Source organism: Podarcis vaucheri (assembly GCF_965113315.1).
Source record: "Podarcis vaucheri genome assembly, chromosome: 2".
Taxonomy (NCBI): Eukaryota; Metazoa; Chordata; class Lepidosauria; order Squamata; family Lacertidae; genus Podarcis; species Podarcis vaucheri.
Window position 1 is genome coordinate 118181433 of NC_138760.1, and position 17152 is coordinate 118198584.

At 45.1% G+C, this 17152-nt stretch overlaps 1 protein-coding gene across 3 annotated transcripts; it reads right to left on the minus strand.

Annotated features, from left to right (window-relative positions):
* Nucleotides 1–1443: 1443 nt before the first annotated feature.
* LOC309524969 (zinc finger protein RFP-like) lies at nucleotides 1444–15980 on the minus strand. Of its 3 annotated transcripts, none has more exons than XM_082210244.1 (8): nucleotides 15850–15980; nucleotides 13576–14004; nucleotides 11472–11567; nucleotides 9409–9639; nucleotides 8433–8455; nucleotides 7279–7394; nucleotides 4705–4737; nucleotides 1444–3023 (listed from the first exon to the last, which is right to left on the minus strand). In XM_082210244.1, the coding sequence occupies exons 2-8, from the start codon at nucleotides 13993–13995 to the stop codon at nucleotides 2533–2535; spliced, it is 1410 nt and encodes a 469-aa protein (XP_082066370.1). In that variant the 5' UTR covers nucleotides 13996–14004; nucleotides 15850–15980; the 3' UTR covers nucleotides 1444–2532. The 3 variants fall into 3 exon arrangements, with proteins under 3 accessions (XP_082066370.1, XP_082066369.1, XP_082066371.1); XM_082210243.1 differs by having other exon boundaries at nucleotides 4693–4737; XM_082210245.1 differs by lacking the exon at nucleotides 4705–4737.
* Nucleotides 15981–17152: the final 1172 nt, after the last annotated feature.

Sequence of the window (17152 nt, forward strand, 5' to 3'; positions counted from 1 at the left end):
TCATCAGCTTTTGTGGGGAGCAGTGTTTCCATTATGTTTGTACCAGAATGCCCCCCGCTTTTATATGGGCTCAAATTCTATATACCCTTCTCTGAGTGCATAAGCTCCATGAAGCCTTTCTAAAGAAAAACAATTGGAGAGAAAAACACGGTATAGCGTTCAGCTGGCTCCACCAAGTTCCCTATGCTGTCCTTGAAATCTTGCCCCTCCAATCTGTTTTACAGGGATTTGGTGCCACCCAAGTTCTTAGGAACTGCCCTGAGACCCCCAGGTATAGGACAGTATAATAATAATAATAATAATAATAATAATAATAATAATAATAATAATAATAATATTGCTTATTCCCATCACATTCAGTTGTGTCTTGCTAATCTGGGAGATCCTCTTGCGACAGAATGGGGCATTGTTGAAAGAGTGAATGGATATCTTTTGCCAGCATTGAAAAGATCACTGATCTTTGTTCATAATTTAGAAAGACACAGACACTCTCTAGCTGAAGCTTCCACAACTGCACTGGGGGCAGGTGGCGGGGGTGACTGCCAGTTGTATCTTTTCTTTTTTTTACTTTACAAGGTTGTTCTTCACCAGATCTTAAGCTAATTACAGTATTTGTAAGAATGGATTCCAAATATCATTGGATTTGTCCATGACAAGTCTGCGTTTATATGCAAGTTATGAACAAGTTATTGCGAGTTTGTATGAGTCTTCAATCCAATCATAGAAGGGAGCCGCATTTTTATACAACTGACAGTTGTATCTTTGCTGAACAAAGGAAATGGCCCCCCAAATATTGTATTTTTCGCCCTATAGGACGCACCGGACCATAGGAGGGGGAGAACAGGGGGGGGAAATTCTCCCCCTCTCTGCTCAGCGCCCCTTCAGCAAAGCAGCAGGAGAAATTTAGCCCCTTCCATTTCTCCTCCCGCTTCCTGAAAGGGCGCTGAGCAGAGAGGGAAAACTGTGCAGTGCCTCTCCAGCGAAGCGAAGCCTGGAGAGCAAGAGGGATCGGTGTGCACCGACGCCTCCCACTCTCCAGGTTTCAGGTGGCTATCTGCAAGCCTTCGGAGTGCAACGGGAACTCCTGCTGTTCTCAGAAGGCTTGCAGATAGCTGCCTGAAGCCCCCGGAGCGCAGCGGGAGTTCCCTGCTCTCCGGGGGCTTCAGGCAGCTTCAGCAAAAGCAACACAAAGCCTCCGGAGCGCGGGGGGAGCTCTCCCACTGCGCTTCGGAGGCTTCGTGTTGCTATCGCTGAAGCCAAGGAGCCTGCATTCGCTCCACAGGACGCACACACATTTCCCCTTCATTTTTGCCACCCTATTTGGGAAAGTTTGGGGGTGGAGGAAGTGGAGAGGAACCCCCTGCAGCCAGGTCAACTCCCCAACAAGGCTGCATTGCTCCAGTATATTTGCATCACAAATGGAATGATTCCTTTATTCTCCAATGATAAACATTTACTGTTTTATTCATGTTCGGATGTTAACGACATAATAGTGAAAGGAAATGCCATTATTAATACAGAACTGCAAAAAGAAAAAAACACAAAATACACAAAACAGAAGCATTGCTGAATATCAGATTTCTCCTTCAGTGGAAACAACTGCAGACTTTTTCATATACAGAACTCTGAAAACTCCACTGAGTGTTAATGAAACAGGAACAATAAAACTGAAACCTCCTTTCCGCAAACCTCAAATTTGTAAGCGGCCTCGTCTCTGTTCCTGCCCAGAATGAATAAGGTTGCACCACTTCTTGTAAACCTCTTCTTGTCACTATTCCAAACTAAAATGAAAAGGTTCGCTTTTTTCCCAATGAAAGGGCAATTTGCCAGTCTTTACCCTCCTTCATACTTACTTTATTGGGAAGTTTAGTCTTGTATGCCATGTCCCAAATGGAATCAGGGCTTCATTTGGGTTTTTGGGGGGTTTTTAATCGTTGAGCCCTTACCAACAACAGACTCGCACAAACTACACATCAGGGTAGCAGAGCCGTACTGCTGTTGACATCCCATCAGCCCCAGAGAGAGCAAGAAGGGGAACAATGTGGTTCCCCAAAACAACAGGAGGCCATGATCCAGATTTGCCCCAAGAGAGACAACTTGCAGGGGGGCAGAGAGGGGGAGAAAAAAAAGAAGAAATTGGTGGCTGCACATGGCGGCAGTGACACAGCATGTCAGAATCCGTCTGTTACAAACTCCCTGTAAAGTGGGGGGGGGACTTAGAGTGCTGAAACCTTTCCCCATCACACATACAACCTTCCCACCCAAAGGCACTTTTGCCAGACATTTCTTGCCCATGAAAGAAACCTACACTGGGGGGTAAACAGCTGGGAGGTTTTTTTGGGTGGGAGGGAGAGGGAAGTCTGACGAGGGTGGGAGGGAAGAGGGTTTAGAGCCTTCCTTCCTTCCTTCCTTCCTTCCTTCCTTCCTTCCTTCCTTCCTTCTACCCTTCCCTTGCTTTAAAGGATTTGGCCCAACCAAGTGAGTTTTGCCATTGTCAGATGGATCTTGATTGCACCCAAAGACGGCCTCACCTCATTGCCCCACACTGAACCAGGAGCAGACCCCCTCCCCAGAGAATGCAGCATTGGTGAAAGTGAAGATGGAGCTGTGAGAGTCGGCGTCAGAAAACATCACCCATCTTTTTTTATAGTTCACACACACACAGATCCTCTTGGACTGGAACTTCTCCAACTTACAGGCTCTATTGCTAGACACGGGAAATGGACCCAGGGATATTCCAGGAGCCGTGGTTGGGTAATAATCACCAGCGGAAGTCCGGACAATAGCCCAGATCCCAAGACCAGCGTTCAAATTGACAATATTGCATCCCCTTAAAGTCTCGTTGGCCACCCCCACGGCCCAGAACTTTTCACCCCCCAAGTTGGCTATCCAGGAATGGGTCCCAGAGGTGATTCTCTCAACTCCCATAACATAGGAACAACAAAGCAATTCGTTGGGACCTCTGTAAGAACCCCAGGGCAAGGTGGAATATGATGATAATACTAATTTGGGCATGTCTTCACCTGCAAAAGAAAGGAAAGGATTAGGGAGGCAGGCTCCCAAAGGCGTTAGCACCTACTCAGCGGTCAGCAAACCTTTTCAGCAGGGGGCCGGTCTACTGTCCCTCAGACCTTTGGGGGGCTGGATTATATTTTGGGGGGGAATGAACAAATTCCTATGCCCACAAATAACCCAGAGATGCATTTTAAATCAAAGGACACATTCTACTCATGTAAAAACATGCTGATTCACGGACCATCCGTGGGCCAGATTTAGAAGGGATTGGGCCAGATCCGGCCCCCGTGCCTTAGTTTGCCTACCCATGACTTACATCCAAGTTTTATGCAGCTCTGAGCTAGGAAGCGGCTTGAGAAGCTAATGTACTCCTGGGAAAGTATCCCCCCCCCTAAAAATAAATTCAGAAGCAGAGGGAGAACCACTTGCATAGGGCATTTGGTTTCACAGAGTTATAGAGATGGGAGTGACCCCAACGGACATCTAGTCCAACCCCCTGCAATGCAGCTTTGTATGCAAACAGCATGGATAGCTCAGCTGGTTAGAGCGTGGTGCTGATAATGCCAAGGTTGCAGGTTTGATCCCTGTATGGGGCAGCTGCATCTTCCTGCATCGCAGGGGGTTGGAATTGATGATCCTCAAAGTCCCTTCCAACTCTACAATTCTATGATTCTACTATCTCTGGGGTGCGGGTGGCGCTGTGGGTTAAATCACAGAGCCTAGGACTTGCCGATCAAAAGGTCAGCGGTTCGAATCCCCATGATGGGGTGAGCTCCTGTTGCTCGGTCCCTGCTCCTGCCAACCTAGCAGATTGAAAGCACGTCAAAGTGCAAGTAGATAAATAGGTACCACTCTGGCGGGAAGGTAAACGGTGTTTCCGTGCGCTGCTCTGTTTAGCCAGAAGCGGCTTAGTCATGCTGGCCACATGACCCGGAAGCTGTATGCCGGCTCCCTTGGCCAATAAAGCGAGATGAGCGCCGCAACCCCAGAGTCGGCCACGACTGGACCTAATGGTCAGGGGTCCCTTTACCTTTACCTCTAGGTAGGGCAAGGAAAGGACCCCTGTATAAATCCCTGGAGAACTGTTGCCAGTCACTAAGCTAGATGGGTGAAATGACTTGAGCTTGTATAAAGGCAGCTCTTCACTTCCTGTCATTAGGTGTCACAGATTATCTGCTCGAGACATCAGTCTGTGCACATGCATGGATGGAAAGCCGAGGGAAGCATGAAAGACACGCAGAGACAGATTTTTGTTTTCTGACACCAAAACACAGCTGAAAGTTTTCTCTTCAGTGCAAAAACCCTCCCATATGGGCCTCGGTCCAGTATACCTGAGAGAGCGTCTCCACCCCTATCGTTCTGCCCAAACACTGAGGTCCAGTGCTGAGGGCCTTCTGGCGGTTCCCTCACTGCAAGAAGTGAGTTAACAGGGAACCAGGCAGAGGGCCTTCTCGGTAGTGGCACCCGCCCTATGGAACAACTACCAGATTTTTAGAAGACATCTGAAGGCAGCCCTGTTTAGGGAAGCTTTTAATGTTTAATAGGTTATTGTATTTTAATATTCTGTTGGAAGCCACCCAGAGTGATTGGAGAAACCCAGCCAGATGGACAGGGTATAAATGATAAATTATTATTATTATATCTCATCTGCAAAAATTGTTTAAAGATCTGCCAAACCTGGAAATGTACCTTTCTTTTCTTGCGGCCCAGAGAGCACAATGTCTAAGGAAGAAAAGTGTTATGAGAAACGAATTACTACTAATACTTGACTCCAGGGGTCAGGCTTTAGATTTACAGTGCTTGAGGGACTTCCGGGGTGGCGCCTCCGGTGATGGCGGACTCCCTCTGAACTGGAGGGACAAGCTCCGCATGAAACGGGTCTTTTCCGCTGCGGCGTAGCAGGGACCCTTCTGAAAATCACAGGCGGATGAAGCCTGTGACCGTGGGACTCAGAGGGCACCTTTAGCACCCCCCCAACCCAAGGAACCCAGAAACGGGCTCCGAAGTGAAGAGGGGGAAGCGGCACGGTGCTGTGAGTCGACTGCTCTTTCTGCGGAGCGAAGCCGCACAGCCGTTGCCGGAGAGCGCTGCCTTTTTACTGGGACAATTTGGCATTGAAAATAACTAACCGTGAGTACTGGAACGCTAAATACTTGGATTTTAAACAAGAATTGGCGAAATAAAAGGAACTTAGACTCTAAAATTTACCCCAATTTGGTACTGAAACGGAAAGGGCTAAACAGGAAGTCACCCTTCCGTTCTCTTGTAGTTACAACAAAGCAAAGACAACGTAAACTAGAGCCTTAAAAATCACTTTTAAAGGATCGTCTTTCATCATTCAAAATTGCGGAACCCCCCTTCGGAAGCAGGAGAAGAAGGGGGACTTTTATTGAGTTGTTTAAACCTGCGGAAATAAAGTTAAAGTAATTTTCCACTGTCCTGACCCTGGAGCGGGGTGTCAGATTTGACGATTGAAGCTCATTGACCAGAAATAAATGCTTTGACAGATAGTTAAAAGGAGGGAAACATTGTGATTCCATTGTTTCCTTTCGCTTTTTAAAAAAAGAATAAATATGGACAAAATATCTTAAAGAAGAAACTCTGTTGCTATTGTTTTCAAGGAAAAGAACAATCAGAAGTCTTTCCCCCTAGAGGGGAGCTATGAAATTGTAACTAAATCCTGGGAACTTGCAGCTGTTTACTGATTACAACTGTGGGAAAGAGTTTTGTGACCCTTGCAGGACAATGCCTTCAGAAGCACTGTTGGGTGCTTTCTGTGATATAAGTGCCCTATTGGATCAGTTAAGTCAGAAGATAGATTTTATGACAAAGCTGCCAGAGCCTTTGATCAGGTAGTGGAAAACTATATGGAGCCCACTCAGGAACTAAAACAGGAGTGTGCCATGACAGAACAACAGAAAGAAGAGGACCTTGCTGAATCTGGGACGCCAGGGATGGAGGGACTCTCGGCCCAGCAGGAAAGTGAGCTTTTGGATTTGACAAATGAACTTGGAAAAAACCAGACTTGGAAAGATAAAGTTTGGATTGAACTGGAAATGGGGGGTTGGACTGATTCCCCCTATGCAGGGATGTTTGGACTTTCCGAGTCTGGAAATGGGCCATCAGAGGTTTGGAGCTGTTGGGACTTCCAATTTTGGAGGGAATCTGAAATATGCTTTAAAACATCACATGGAGCTTAGTCTGGACTATGAGAAGGGGGCTGATTTGTTGAAAAGGGTCAAAAACACTACAAAGCTGAAGTTCCCGCGAGTGAAAGGAAAATATGAAGAGCTGCGAAAGGGACATGGAAGAGATTTGAAGGCCTCGGACATAAGGGCACCAGGTTAATGTGCCAGACTAATGGGGGAAAAAGACTGACAACCCCGGGATCGGGGGGAGGGGACACTGGAAGAAGATTGGATTGCTTTTATTCTATTGTACTTTTTTGTATTACTATTACTAGAAATGTTTTATGAATGTTGGGAAAATGCTGAAATGAAATTACTTGGCTCTTGTTAAAATGTTTAAAGAATTTGGCATAAAGGCAATGGTTATGAGAAGTTGGTAAAAAAGATTTAAGTGTTAAGCTCTAAGGTCGTTTTTATAAGACAAAATGAGAATAGAGTAAGGTAACGTAATGATAAAATATTATGAATTATGGAAAGGATTTGCTGTGACAATTACTAAACAAGATACAAGAGATGGGAGGAGGAGGTGGTCATGGAAAGAAGGTAATGGAAATTGGAGAATTTGAAAAGGATGGTTTTATATATTTTTTTCTTATGTTTTTGCTTTTCTCTCTTTTTTGTAATTTTGTCTTTTTGTGTGTGTGTAATTTTAAAAAAAAATCTTTTGTTTTAATAAATATCATTTTTTAAAAAATAGATTTACAGTGCTTGAAACTGTGATCGTGCAAAAAAGGGGGGGGAAATCTAACGTTTAGCCAACGTATCCAACCTTTGGCCCTCTTGCATCACTACTGTTAAGTGCCATGAAGAAAAGCAAGGTAGAGCTGAAACCATTGCCAAATACAGATGGTTTGCTCAGATTTTTAAAGGAAGAAAAGGTCCTGCACGTAGATCCCTCAAATGCCGAGATTTCGAGTATCTAATGGGAAATTCTAAATGTGAAAATCTTAAATTCCACACACCCATTTTTCCATCAAGCAGTCAATTCCCACCCACAGTTAGACTCACAACGGGATCAGATGAGCTATATTTTCAAACCCATTTTCCAGAAGTTAACGCAGTGACCCTTCGTTACCTTTGAATTCCTTCATGGTGGTCTCCAGAAAAGGATGCACTTTAGAGAATTTCTCAATTCGCTTTTTAAATCCGGGAGGAAAAGCTATTGGATCCACAGCTTTATTTTCATGGCACCTAGGAAGAAGCAAACAAATTTTATTTGCAATTCATCTCTTCGTTCTCAAGTCTCCTATCAGCAATTGGGATGAAAAAGAAAAGTGGGAACAGCAGAAATGCAGAGAGAAAGAGAAAGGAGGAAGGCAGCAAAATTATCTGCCCAATTACAAACACCTATTATACACTGAAAAAAATTCTATCATGAAATATAAGAAGAATAAAGGAGAAGAATAAAGAGTTAGCTTACATATACTTTTCATATAAAATTTGCAGATGAGATAAAATTATGTATATTTATTTTGGTCAATAACCAGTAGGGAAGATAACAGAGCAGATACAACACAATAATACGTTAAGTCTACTATTAAATGTAGAGTTAAAAACAATGTAAAATGTTCAAAAAATGAGAAGTATAAAATAATTACATTAAAATGTAATTTTAGATTTTAACTCATTTTTTTTTCAACCTTATTGTCAATATAAAAAAATATTTTCAAACAACCTGCCTATATTTTAGATGGAGACATTGGTTAGCATACCCTGTTTAAAATTATAACTAGGTCAGAAATGCCTAAAACCTAAGGTAAATTGATTTTTAAAATGCTGAATATTTTCCCAAAGCACAGAATGTACATTGCATCTAATAACAGCGTCATTTTACCTTGGCTTTTGACACCTGGGATATGCATATTAGGGTTATTTTGAGATTGTTGTAGTCTGCCCAAAAAGTGAAGGGCAAGTAAGAAATCTAATAAATCACCATCATAATGTGCTCTGAAATAAAGTTTACAGTAGGTGGAGGAACACCATCACTTCTTCCCCTAAAATAAACCTTTTATGTGCATACTCCCTTCCCCAATACAATAGTTTTCCATCAAAGCTACATCACAAAATTTCAGAAAATCTGCAATCCAATGAATAACTGTATTCTGACTGGCATATTTGTCTGTGATCCGTGAATTAGATTGGCACATGGTTTTAAGTGAAGCAATCTAAACTCTCTTCAGAGAGATAGGAGATTCATATCAGCCCACTGTGCGTAACAAAGCCACATACCTTTGCAAGATGCTTCTGATATCCTAGAAGGGAAGAGAGAGAATAATATTAATTCAGCCTCTTGCACCAGTCTCCTCCTACATATCGGACAGATGGAAACTTCGCATTGCATGGTCCTATACTTCCCCGATCCCATATCCTCCATTGTCTGCTCACTAAGCTGCAGATTCTTCTGTTTATTTGAGACGGAGGGGATGAAAACTTGAGATAGGGTTGCCATACTGCAAGAATTCCAACATTAATTGAGCTTTTGGGGGGCAATCGCCCTCTGACCCCGAGCCGCCAGCACACACGCACCCCACACACATACAATTTAAAAAACTACAGAAACCCAGACATTTGCTTTCAAATTTGAAAATCCCCCTGGGTGGGCATGTAGGCCCCCCAAAAAGAGGACATGTCTGGGATTTCCCAGATGCATGGCAACCCTAGTTTGAGATTAACAGAGGAGCTCTCTGCCCCACAACCTCCCCCAGTTATGCTTCTTCCTGAAATGCAGACAGATGGCACACCTGGGATCTTCTGCCAACTGCAAGTGAGCCCAGGCTATGCTCTGCTACTTGCTCTCACCACTGGTGCCGCCAGCCTGAGAGCAGTTGTCAACTTGCTACCGCTCATGATGTATATTGCTCTGCACACAACAGTGAGGGCATGTTTGAATTGGGTAGAGGGAGAACTCAACTGGCCAGGTGTTGCTGGTGCCATTGCCAATGCCAGCACAAAAACTCCCTAGATCCATTGTAATTTGGCTGGCTTCATCCATACTGCAGGAGCGGCTTTGCCTGCAAATTCCATCCACTTCTATCAAACCTGAATCATGCACTTTGATGAAGCTCCAAATCACAGTTTTGAACAAAATGTGTAGCCAGTGCACATCGCTACTATGAATACTTCTATAAACCAACAGACAGAGTGGTTGGGAGTACAACCCTTACCCGCAGGACAACCTGGACTATTTAATTGTGCCAACTCTTACCTGCAAGAATTCAGTCGCTGGCTGTTTCTGCTTCTCCTCCAGCTCCTTAATGAGGTCATCAATAGAGGACATTTCCTCAGAGAGTTTTGCAATATGTTGGTTCCCACAGGATTTAATCCCATCATCCAGTTCCTTCAGTTGAGCCAGCAGGAGGCGCTCTTGTTCTTCCAGAAACTGGTGCGATTGCTTGAAATCGGCCATGATTTTCTGCCGCTCCGATTCCGTCCGCTTCTGTAATGAGAAAGTCAGAGCCAGTCAAATATATTTAGGTGCTTCCCTGATTTCACGTACGCAAGCTGACTGGGGCGGCAGTTCACTTCAGCACTGGCAACGGGACAGCGCTTCTTCCACAATTGAAGAGAGCAGGCAGACTACCTTAGGGGAATCAAGGCAGACTGCATGGCTCCGTTGCACACCCATAATAATGTTAGGTGTGACTTCTTTCTTTCTGATAGTGGAGCCTGGCTAAAGTGGGAAAAAGAAGAAGGGGTGGCTTTGCTGCGTTCAGTTCTTTTTAAAGGATTAACGGGAGAGCTGGCCTATTTTTTTCGCTCAGGGGCAGCATTAATTATTGGCTTAACTTCCAAAGTTTGCATGCCAGCAGTGGGTGTGGTCAAATGTGAATGTGGTCACCCTCCTCTCTCAAAGTCACATAGCCTCCTGCCAGCTGATTCCTGTCAATCAGCTAAGGTTTTTGCCTTTTCTACACGCATCCAGTGATCATCCCGATGGCCAGGGAAGCAGCATTTATATTACCATCAGGGTGCTGGGCTATAGGGACATGAGTAGTGTTGTGGTCTAAACCCCTGAGCCTCTTGGGCTTGCTGATCAGAAGGTCGGCGGTTTGAATCCCTGCAATGGGGTGAGCTCCTGTTGCCCTGTCCCAGCTCCTGCCAACCTAGGAGTTCTAAAGCACACCAGTGCAAGTAGATAAATAGGTACCACTCCGACAGGAAGGTAAACGGCATTTCCGTACGTCGCTCTGGTTTCTGTCACAGTGTTTGGTTGAGCCAGAAGCGGTTTAGTCCTGCTGGCCACATGACCCAGAAAGCTGTCTGCGGACAGACGCCGGCTCCCTCGGCCTGAAAGTGAGATGAGCGCCACAACCCCATAGCTGCCTTTGACTGGACTTAACCATCCAGGGGTCCTTTCCCTTTCCCCTACCTGCTGGGCTATGCATTTCCTATTTCTATTTTTTCTCTTCTCGCTGCCCAAGCAACTTGGATGGGCAGAAAAAATTGTGGTGGGTTGGGTAGATCAGGCATTCAAATGTGGGACTAAACCCAGGACACTGTGTAAGTGAGGCACAGGCTCCACCTCCATGTGGGATATTTAAGATATAGTCAAATCCAACAATTCATGTTTTCCTAGCTAGGCACATGATAGGAGCTGAAGCTCAGAGTTTTCCTGTGAGTTTGCTAGAGAAGACTCTGTGAGAGACACTCCCACTGCCTGCCTGGGTACACTTTTGCTTTCTGCTCTTCATCACCATGCCAGCAACATGAGAGTATCTGCTAAGTCTGAGTTCCATGCTCAGGCTCCATTTTTAAGCTAGGCTTAAGAACGTCTTTGTAACTGAATTGCCATTTTAAGCCTGCCTGACAAACCTGCTGTATCTGTTACTCTTCAGCAAGTATTTCGAGTGTGTAAATGTTATTTGTACTTGTTATGGGACGTTGTTATTTTAAGGTTTTAAAAGGGGGGAAACAGCAGGAAAATCCAGCCTGTCTTAAAGTATTCTGGATTACTTAAACTAAAAGTAGCCTTTCTAAGCTGCAAAATGATGCACTCTACTGAAACCACAAATGTGAGGAAGGAAGGGTAATATCTAATAAATATATCCAGGGCTTTTTTAAATCTGGAACTCAGTTCCGGCACCTCTCAGGTGGGCATCATTGCCATTATAGGAGAACAAGGGAGGTGTTTGTGGCAAGTTCTGGCACCTCTTTTTTCTGGAAAAACAGCTCTGGATAAATAGCATCTATTCACATCTCAGCACTCAGAACTTAAGGCCTCACCCTGGAAGTATAAACATGCTGGAGCCTCTACAGTCGAGTACCTACCAGCAGCTTCTGGCTTTCAGCCTCCCCACTCAGTTTAGAAGCCAGAATTTCCTTTTTCTGTTTGTTCAGGAATTCCAAATGACCCTGGATTTTACCCTGAAAAAAGGAGGCATTTGAGTTCATTGTTGGGACAGAGATCTTTTTTTAAAAAGGATTTGCAATGTCAGTTCAAGGCTCTTAAGTACACAAAGACAGAGGAGAGTCGGGGACATTGGTGGGGAATCCCAGGCCCAGTGGCTCAAAACCTCTCTGTCTGATATTCAGGACTCTAGGCCCCAGCCCCCCCCGACCCCCACCCCGCTGTTCATGCTATGCCTCTAAATTACCATATTTTTCACTCTATAAGACGCACTTTTCCCCTCCTAAAAAGTAATGGGAAATGTCTGTGCGTCTTATGGAGCGAATGCAGGCAGGAGGCTCTGCTCAGCACTCCCTTTAAAGAGCTGCACACATGCTCCGCTCACTCTTGGGGGAGCCTTCCTCCTGCTGCCCGGGAGAGGCTCACACGGCTATCCCATAAGCCAGGACAGCAAGAGGGAAGTAATAGATCAAGGGAAGTAATAGTGCCACTGTATTCTGCTCTGGTCAGACCTCACCTGGAGTACTGTGTCCAGTTCTGGGCACCACAGTTCAAGAAGGACACTGACAAACTGGAACGTGTCCAGAGGAGGGCAACCAAAATGGTCAAAGGCCTGGAAACGATGCCTTATGAGGAACGGCTAAGGGAGTCGGGCATGTTTAGCCTGGAGAAGAGGAGGTTAAGGGGTGATATGATAGCCATGTTCAAATATATAAAAGGATGTCACATAGAGGAGGGAGAAAGGTTGTTTTCTGCTGCTCCAGAGAAGCGGACACGGAGCAATGGATCCAAACTACAAGAAAGAAGATTCCACCTAAACATTAGGAAGAACTTCCTGACAGTAAGAGCTGTTCGACAGTGGAATTTGCTGCCAAGGAGTCTGGTGGAGTCTCCTCCTTTGGAGGTCTTTAAGCAGAGGCTTGACAGTCATATGTCAGGAGTGCTCTGATGGTGTTTCCTGCTTGGCAGGGGGTTGGACTCGATGGCCCTTGTGGTCTCTTCCAACTCTATGATTCTATGATTCTAGGCTATCCCAGAAGCCAGATCCCTCTTGCTGTTCTGGCTTCTGGGATTCAGAATATTTATTTTCTTGTTTCCCTCCTTCAAAAACTAGGTGCATCTTATGGTCTGGTGCGTCTTATAGAGCGGAAAATGCGGTATTTTGCTTATTTACTTATTTCATGAAATTTATACACCGCCTGATTCATACCCTCCAACATTTCTCCGATAAAAATAGGGACATCCTATTCCATACCCTCCAACATTTCCCCAGTGAAAACAGAGACGTCCCCTCCAACATTTCTGTGATGAAAATAGGAACGTCCCAATTGCAGAAAACAAAACAAACCCTTTAAGCAGTTTATATTTTTTTAAAAAATATAAATAAATAAAGCTGCTGTGGTAGCTCTCTCGGCCCTTGGGATGGACAAAGGAGAAGGCTGTGAAGGTTGCACATTGCAACTCTCCTTCAAACTTTGTACAGGTATTTGGTGGTGGAGGAATCCTCTCCGTCACCCGGGGCGGTACGCTGAGGGGTGGGGTGAACCGCGCGGCAGCCCGATCAGATGCCCATACTGACTGTGCGCATGCTCTTTGCCGCTCCACAGCTGGGGGGAGGCAGCGGTCCATCTTGTCACCCCCCCCTCCGGGTGGCACCCTGGGTGACCCGCCCCCTCCGCCCCCCCCTTTGTATGCCACTGCAGGGGTTCACAATATTGAGCACATAGCATGAGCCTGTGGTTGGAGGCAGCATGATTCCCCTAACAGTGGCTGGAAACTGAAGGAGGGCAGATTGCGGTTCCACTCAGTTTCCTGCTCCAGGGCTTCCCATAAGCATCTATCTGGTGGACCAGTGTAAAAACAGGATGCAGAAGTAGACGCTCCCTTGGCTCCATTCGGCAGGACTCTCCTTATGTTATGTCCTTACAGAATTTGCTTGGGATGCTCAACGAGGGTCAAGACACATAAGGGAAGCAGATGGATGGGTCCCCCGTTCCTCATACCCTCCCACCTTCCATCTCCTACCTGATACGCTTCAAAGGCCTCCTCCTTTGGGATCACCTTGTGGTCCCTGTGCTCCTTGGATTTGTCACACACAACACAGATGGGGTCTTGGTCATCTTCGCAGAAGAGTTTCAGGGGCTCCTGGTGTCTCTCGCAAAACCTTCCCAGCGCTTCCGCCCCTCTGGCCATCTGAAGGCTGAATTTCTTGGCTATTTCCACAATGCTGGCCAGTTGCCGGTTGGGCCTGACATTCCTTTGCTGACAAGGTTCCCTGCACTGGGGACAAGGAGCATCTCTGTCAGGTTCCCCCCAGGCCCGAGTGATGCATGCGTGGCAGAAATTGTGGCCGCAGTCTACGATCACTGGGTCTTTGAAATACTCCAGGCAGATGGGGCATGTTGTTTCCTCGCAGAGGTTCTGGACTGGGTTGCCTTCTGCCATTGTGTCTCCCTGAAATGGTAACGAAGGCTTCAGTTTCCCTTTTCTCATTTCGCAACACTGGACGGGCAGTTCCCTCCCATCGAAAGAAATGTGTAGATAAACCTTTATTGTGTAGGCAGAAATTTACTTAATACTAAAAATGGGTTAGTGCTGCAAGTTGAAATGGACTGTTCTCTGAAATTCCAAATGTGATAGCAAAATGATAACAATAATAATAGCAGCATATGGAACCCTAAGGTAAAGGTAAAGGGACCCCTGACCATTAGGTCCAGTCGTGACCGACTCTGGGGTTGTGGCACTCATCTCGCTTTATTGGCCGAGGGAACCAGCGTACAGCTTCCGGGTCATGTGGCCAGCATGACTAAGCCGCTTCTGGCGAACCAGAGCAGCGCACGGAAACGCCGTTTACCTTCCCGCTGGAGCGGTACCTATTTATCTACTTGCACTTTGACGTGCTTTCAAACTGCTAGGTTGGCAGGAGCAGGGACCGAGCAACGGGAGCTCACCCTGTCATAGGGATTCGAACCGCCGAGCTTCTGATCAGCAAGTCCTAGGCTCTGTGGTTTAGACCACAGCGCCACCTGCATCCCTTTTAGGGAACCCTAGACAACATTAAACTATAAGCTATGTTGGGCCTAAGAAAAATCTCAAAAGCCCTAATAGGAGGGGTGCTTTTATCAGGTTGCAAGTTTTGGAAACTCTTCATCAGGCAAGATGGTAAACAAAATGGGAAGAGATAATTCCTAGTGAGCAAATTAGAAATAACTATTGAAAATACCGGTAGCTTCCAAGTTCAGTCCATATTCGGTTGGTTCAGTGAGCATAGGGAGAGCAAGCAAAGAGCCAGAACCATATCAAAATGAAAGTCAACTTAAAATTTACCTGTGACTACACAAATGGAGAAAAATCACAAGCATTCATTTGAAACAGTGAAAACCTGATGCAGAACAAACAGCATTTCATATATAAAACACAAGTACAAAACAATGGATTAAGCAATTACAATGGGGCTGCAACAAAACTGAATAGCAGAAACGTATAACTATTTACATCCGCGGTTTAAGGCACCTAATAAAGCATGGATGTAAAATAAAATATAAGGAAGCAATTCCCCTTCCACCCGCCCCCTCCTCTAGTTCAGCTAACTTAAGAGAAGGAACAATAAGTAGGTTTATATTACCCCTAGGATTGGAAGAGTTTAAGAAAGAAAGAAAAAAACTTCATGGAGTAATGCCTAAATAAAATTATTGCGAATTGGGAATGTATTGATCAAAAAATCCACCAGACTTATTGTGGTCCCCACTGATTCCTAAGGGAAGATTGCCCAGGCAAAAATCACCCATGAGGATCAGGGTGGAGGGAATCCGCCCCAATAAATAACTGTATCAGAAGTATAAATGTGTCGAGATGTTTAGTTTTTTGATATTTGATTTTTTCCAGAAGCTATCAATGGATGTATTAGTTAATTATGTATGCATTGGTATGTTTGAAATAATAATAATAATAATAATAATAAATTGTATCAGAAGTAGAATGAAAAAGGAAATCTCCCCCCCCCAAAAAAAACACCCCAAAAACCCACCAAGCCAGCATACCTTTGACATTCATGAGAGATGCCATATGTCGGGGACAACAGTGTAGCTTAAAGGTTGATTAAGAAGAAAACAAGGATAGGGTATAGAACAGATATGCAAGACGAAGTGCTTTGAATGAACCAAGTTGCCACCTTGCTCCTAAAACACTGGCTTTTTTTGTAAATTTACTCCCCTTCCTTCTACAAACACCATCACACACACAGACACACCCCCTGCCCTTCTTTTCTACTCTTCCTTCTCAAATATCTGCCCCACCTACGTGAACTCTTCTTGTTCCTGTTTTCTCCTTTTTCTGGCAGCTCAGCTTCTTCCCAAAAGAACCCCCTGGAAAGTCACCCAGGGCTGCTCTGCACCAACTAATCTGTAGCCCTTTGAAATGCTACGTGCAAAGGCGAGAACAGCCTGACCTCAACTGGGGCTTGCTTCTGAAGTGAATTGGCTGGGCTCAGGCTAGAAAGCTCATCCCAGGTGCTGAGCTTGGTGACTGGGTGCAAGATCAGGCTCAGCTGTGCCTTCTGATAAGCGAGGGGGGAAAGGAGGGCTGGACTTTGACTCCTCAGCAACTACAAACATCTGCAGGTGAAGATGGGGGCAGAAGCTGCCTGCTCTCCACCCCTTTGTTCATTCCCATATGGGGAGGAGGCTGATCACAGAGCAGCTGTGAGCTCTATCTCAGGAGAACAACCATATTGTGAGTTAAAGGAGCTTCCCCACTCACAAACCCCACTGTGTATGTTGTTGCAGGGGTGCCAACCTGAATAAAATATTGGAGGCCCAGTAGGCCCCACTCCACATAGTCAATCGCATGATATGAGTATTGTTGGCCCAGAAATGGAAACAGGAAGAATTACTGATGAAAGAAGAATGGCAGACGAAATTAATTGGACAAGATGACAGGAAGGATTCGAAACCTGCGGGACCAGAGATTCTTGGAAGACTGGAATAAATATGTGAACTATTTAATAATAATAATAATTATAATAATAATTTATTATTTATACCCCTCCCATCTGGCTGGGTCCCCCCAGCCACTCTGGGCGGCTTCCAACAAATTTTCGAAAACAAATATTTGAAAAGCAATTGTAATAAACAAATTATGCTAGTAGGACTACAAGACGTTTTGTAAGGAGGAAAATATGAAATTTTGCAAGGATGGTTACGAAGAGAGTTGTTAGTTAAGATAATTAAAAGTAATAGTGAAATTAAGAAATGTAAGCTAAGTATATATATATATATATATATTTGCTTTCGTAGATTTTCACGGGTACAGGAATGCAGGTTTTGGTGTCTTCGGGTGTCTTCCCGTGTAAGAGTCGGGGTGTCTGGGCGACGTTTCGACGAGGTCTCACTCGTCATCTTCAGGCTGGTGCTTTCGGCTTCTTGTTACTGGAACAGAGCAGAATCTGGTGTTTGAGTTCCTATAAATACTGTTGAGGGGTGTGGTGTATAGCCTCCAACGTTCTGGGCAGAGAGGAAGTTCCTAGATTAGTGTGCCTCTTCTTCTTTTGTTCCTTAATTACTTGAGGGATATCTTGAGTGATTTCATGAGTGATATTCTGAAT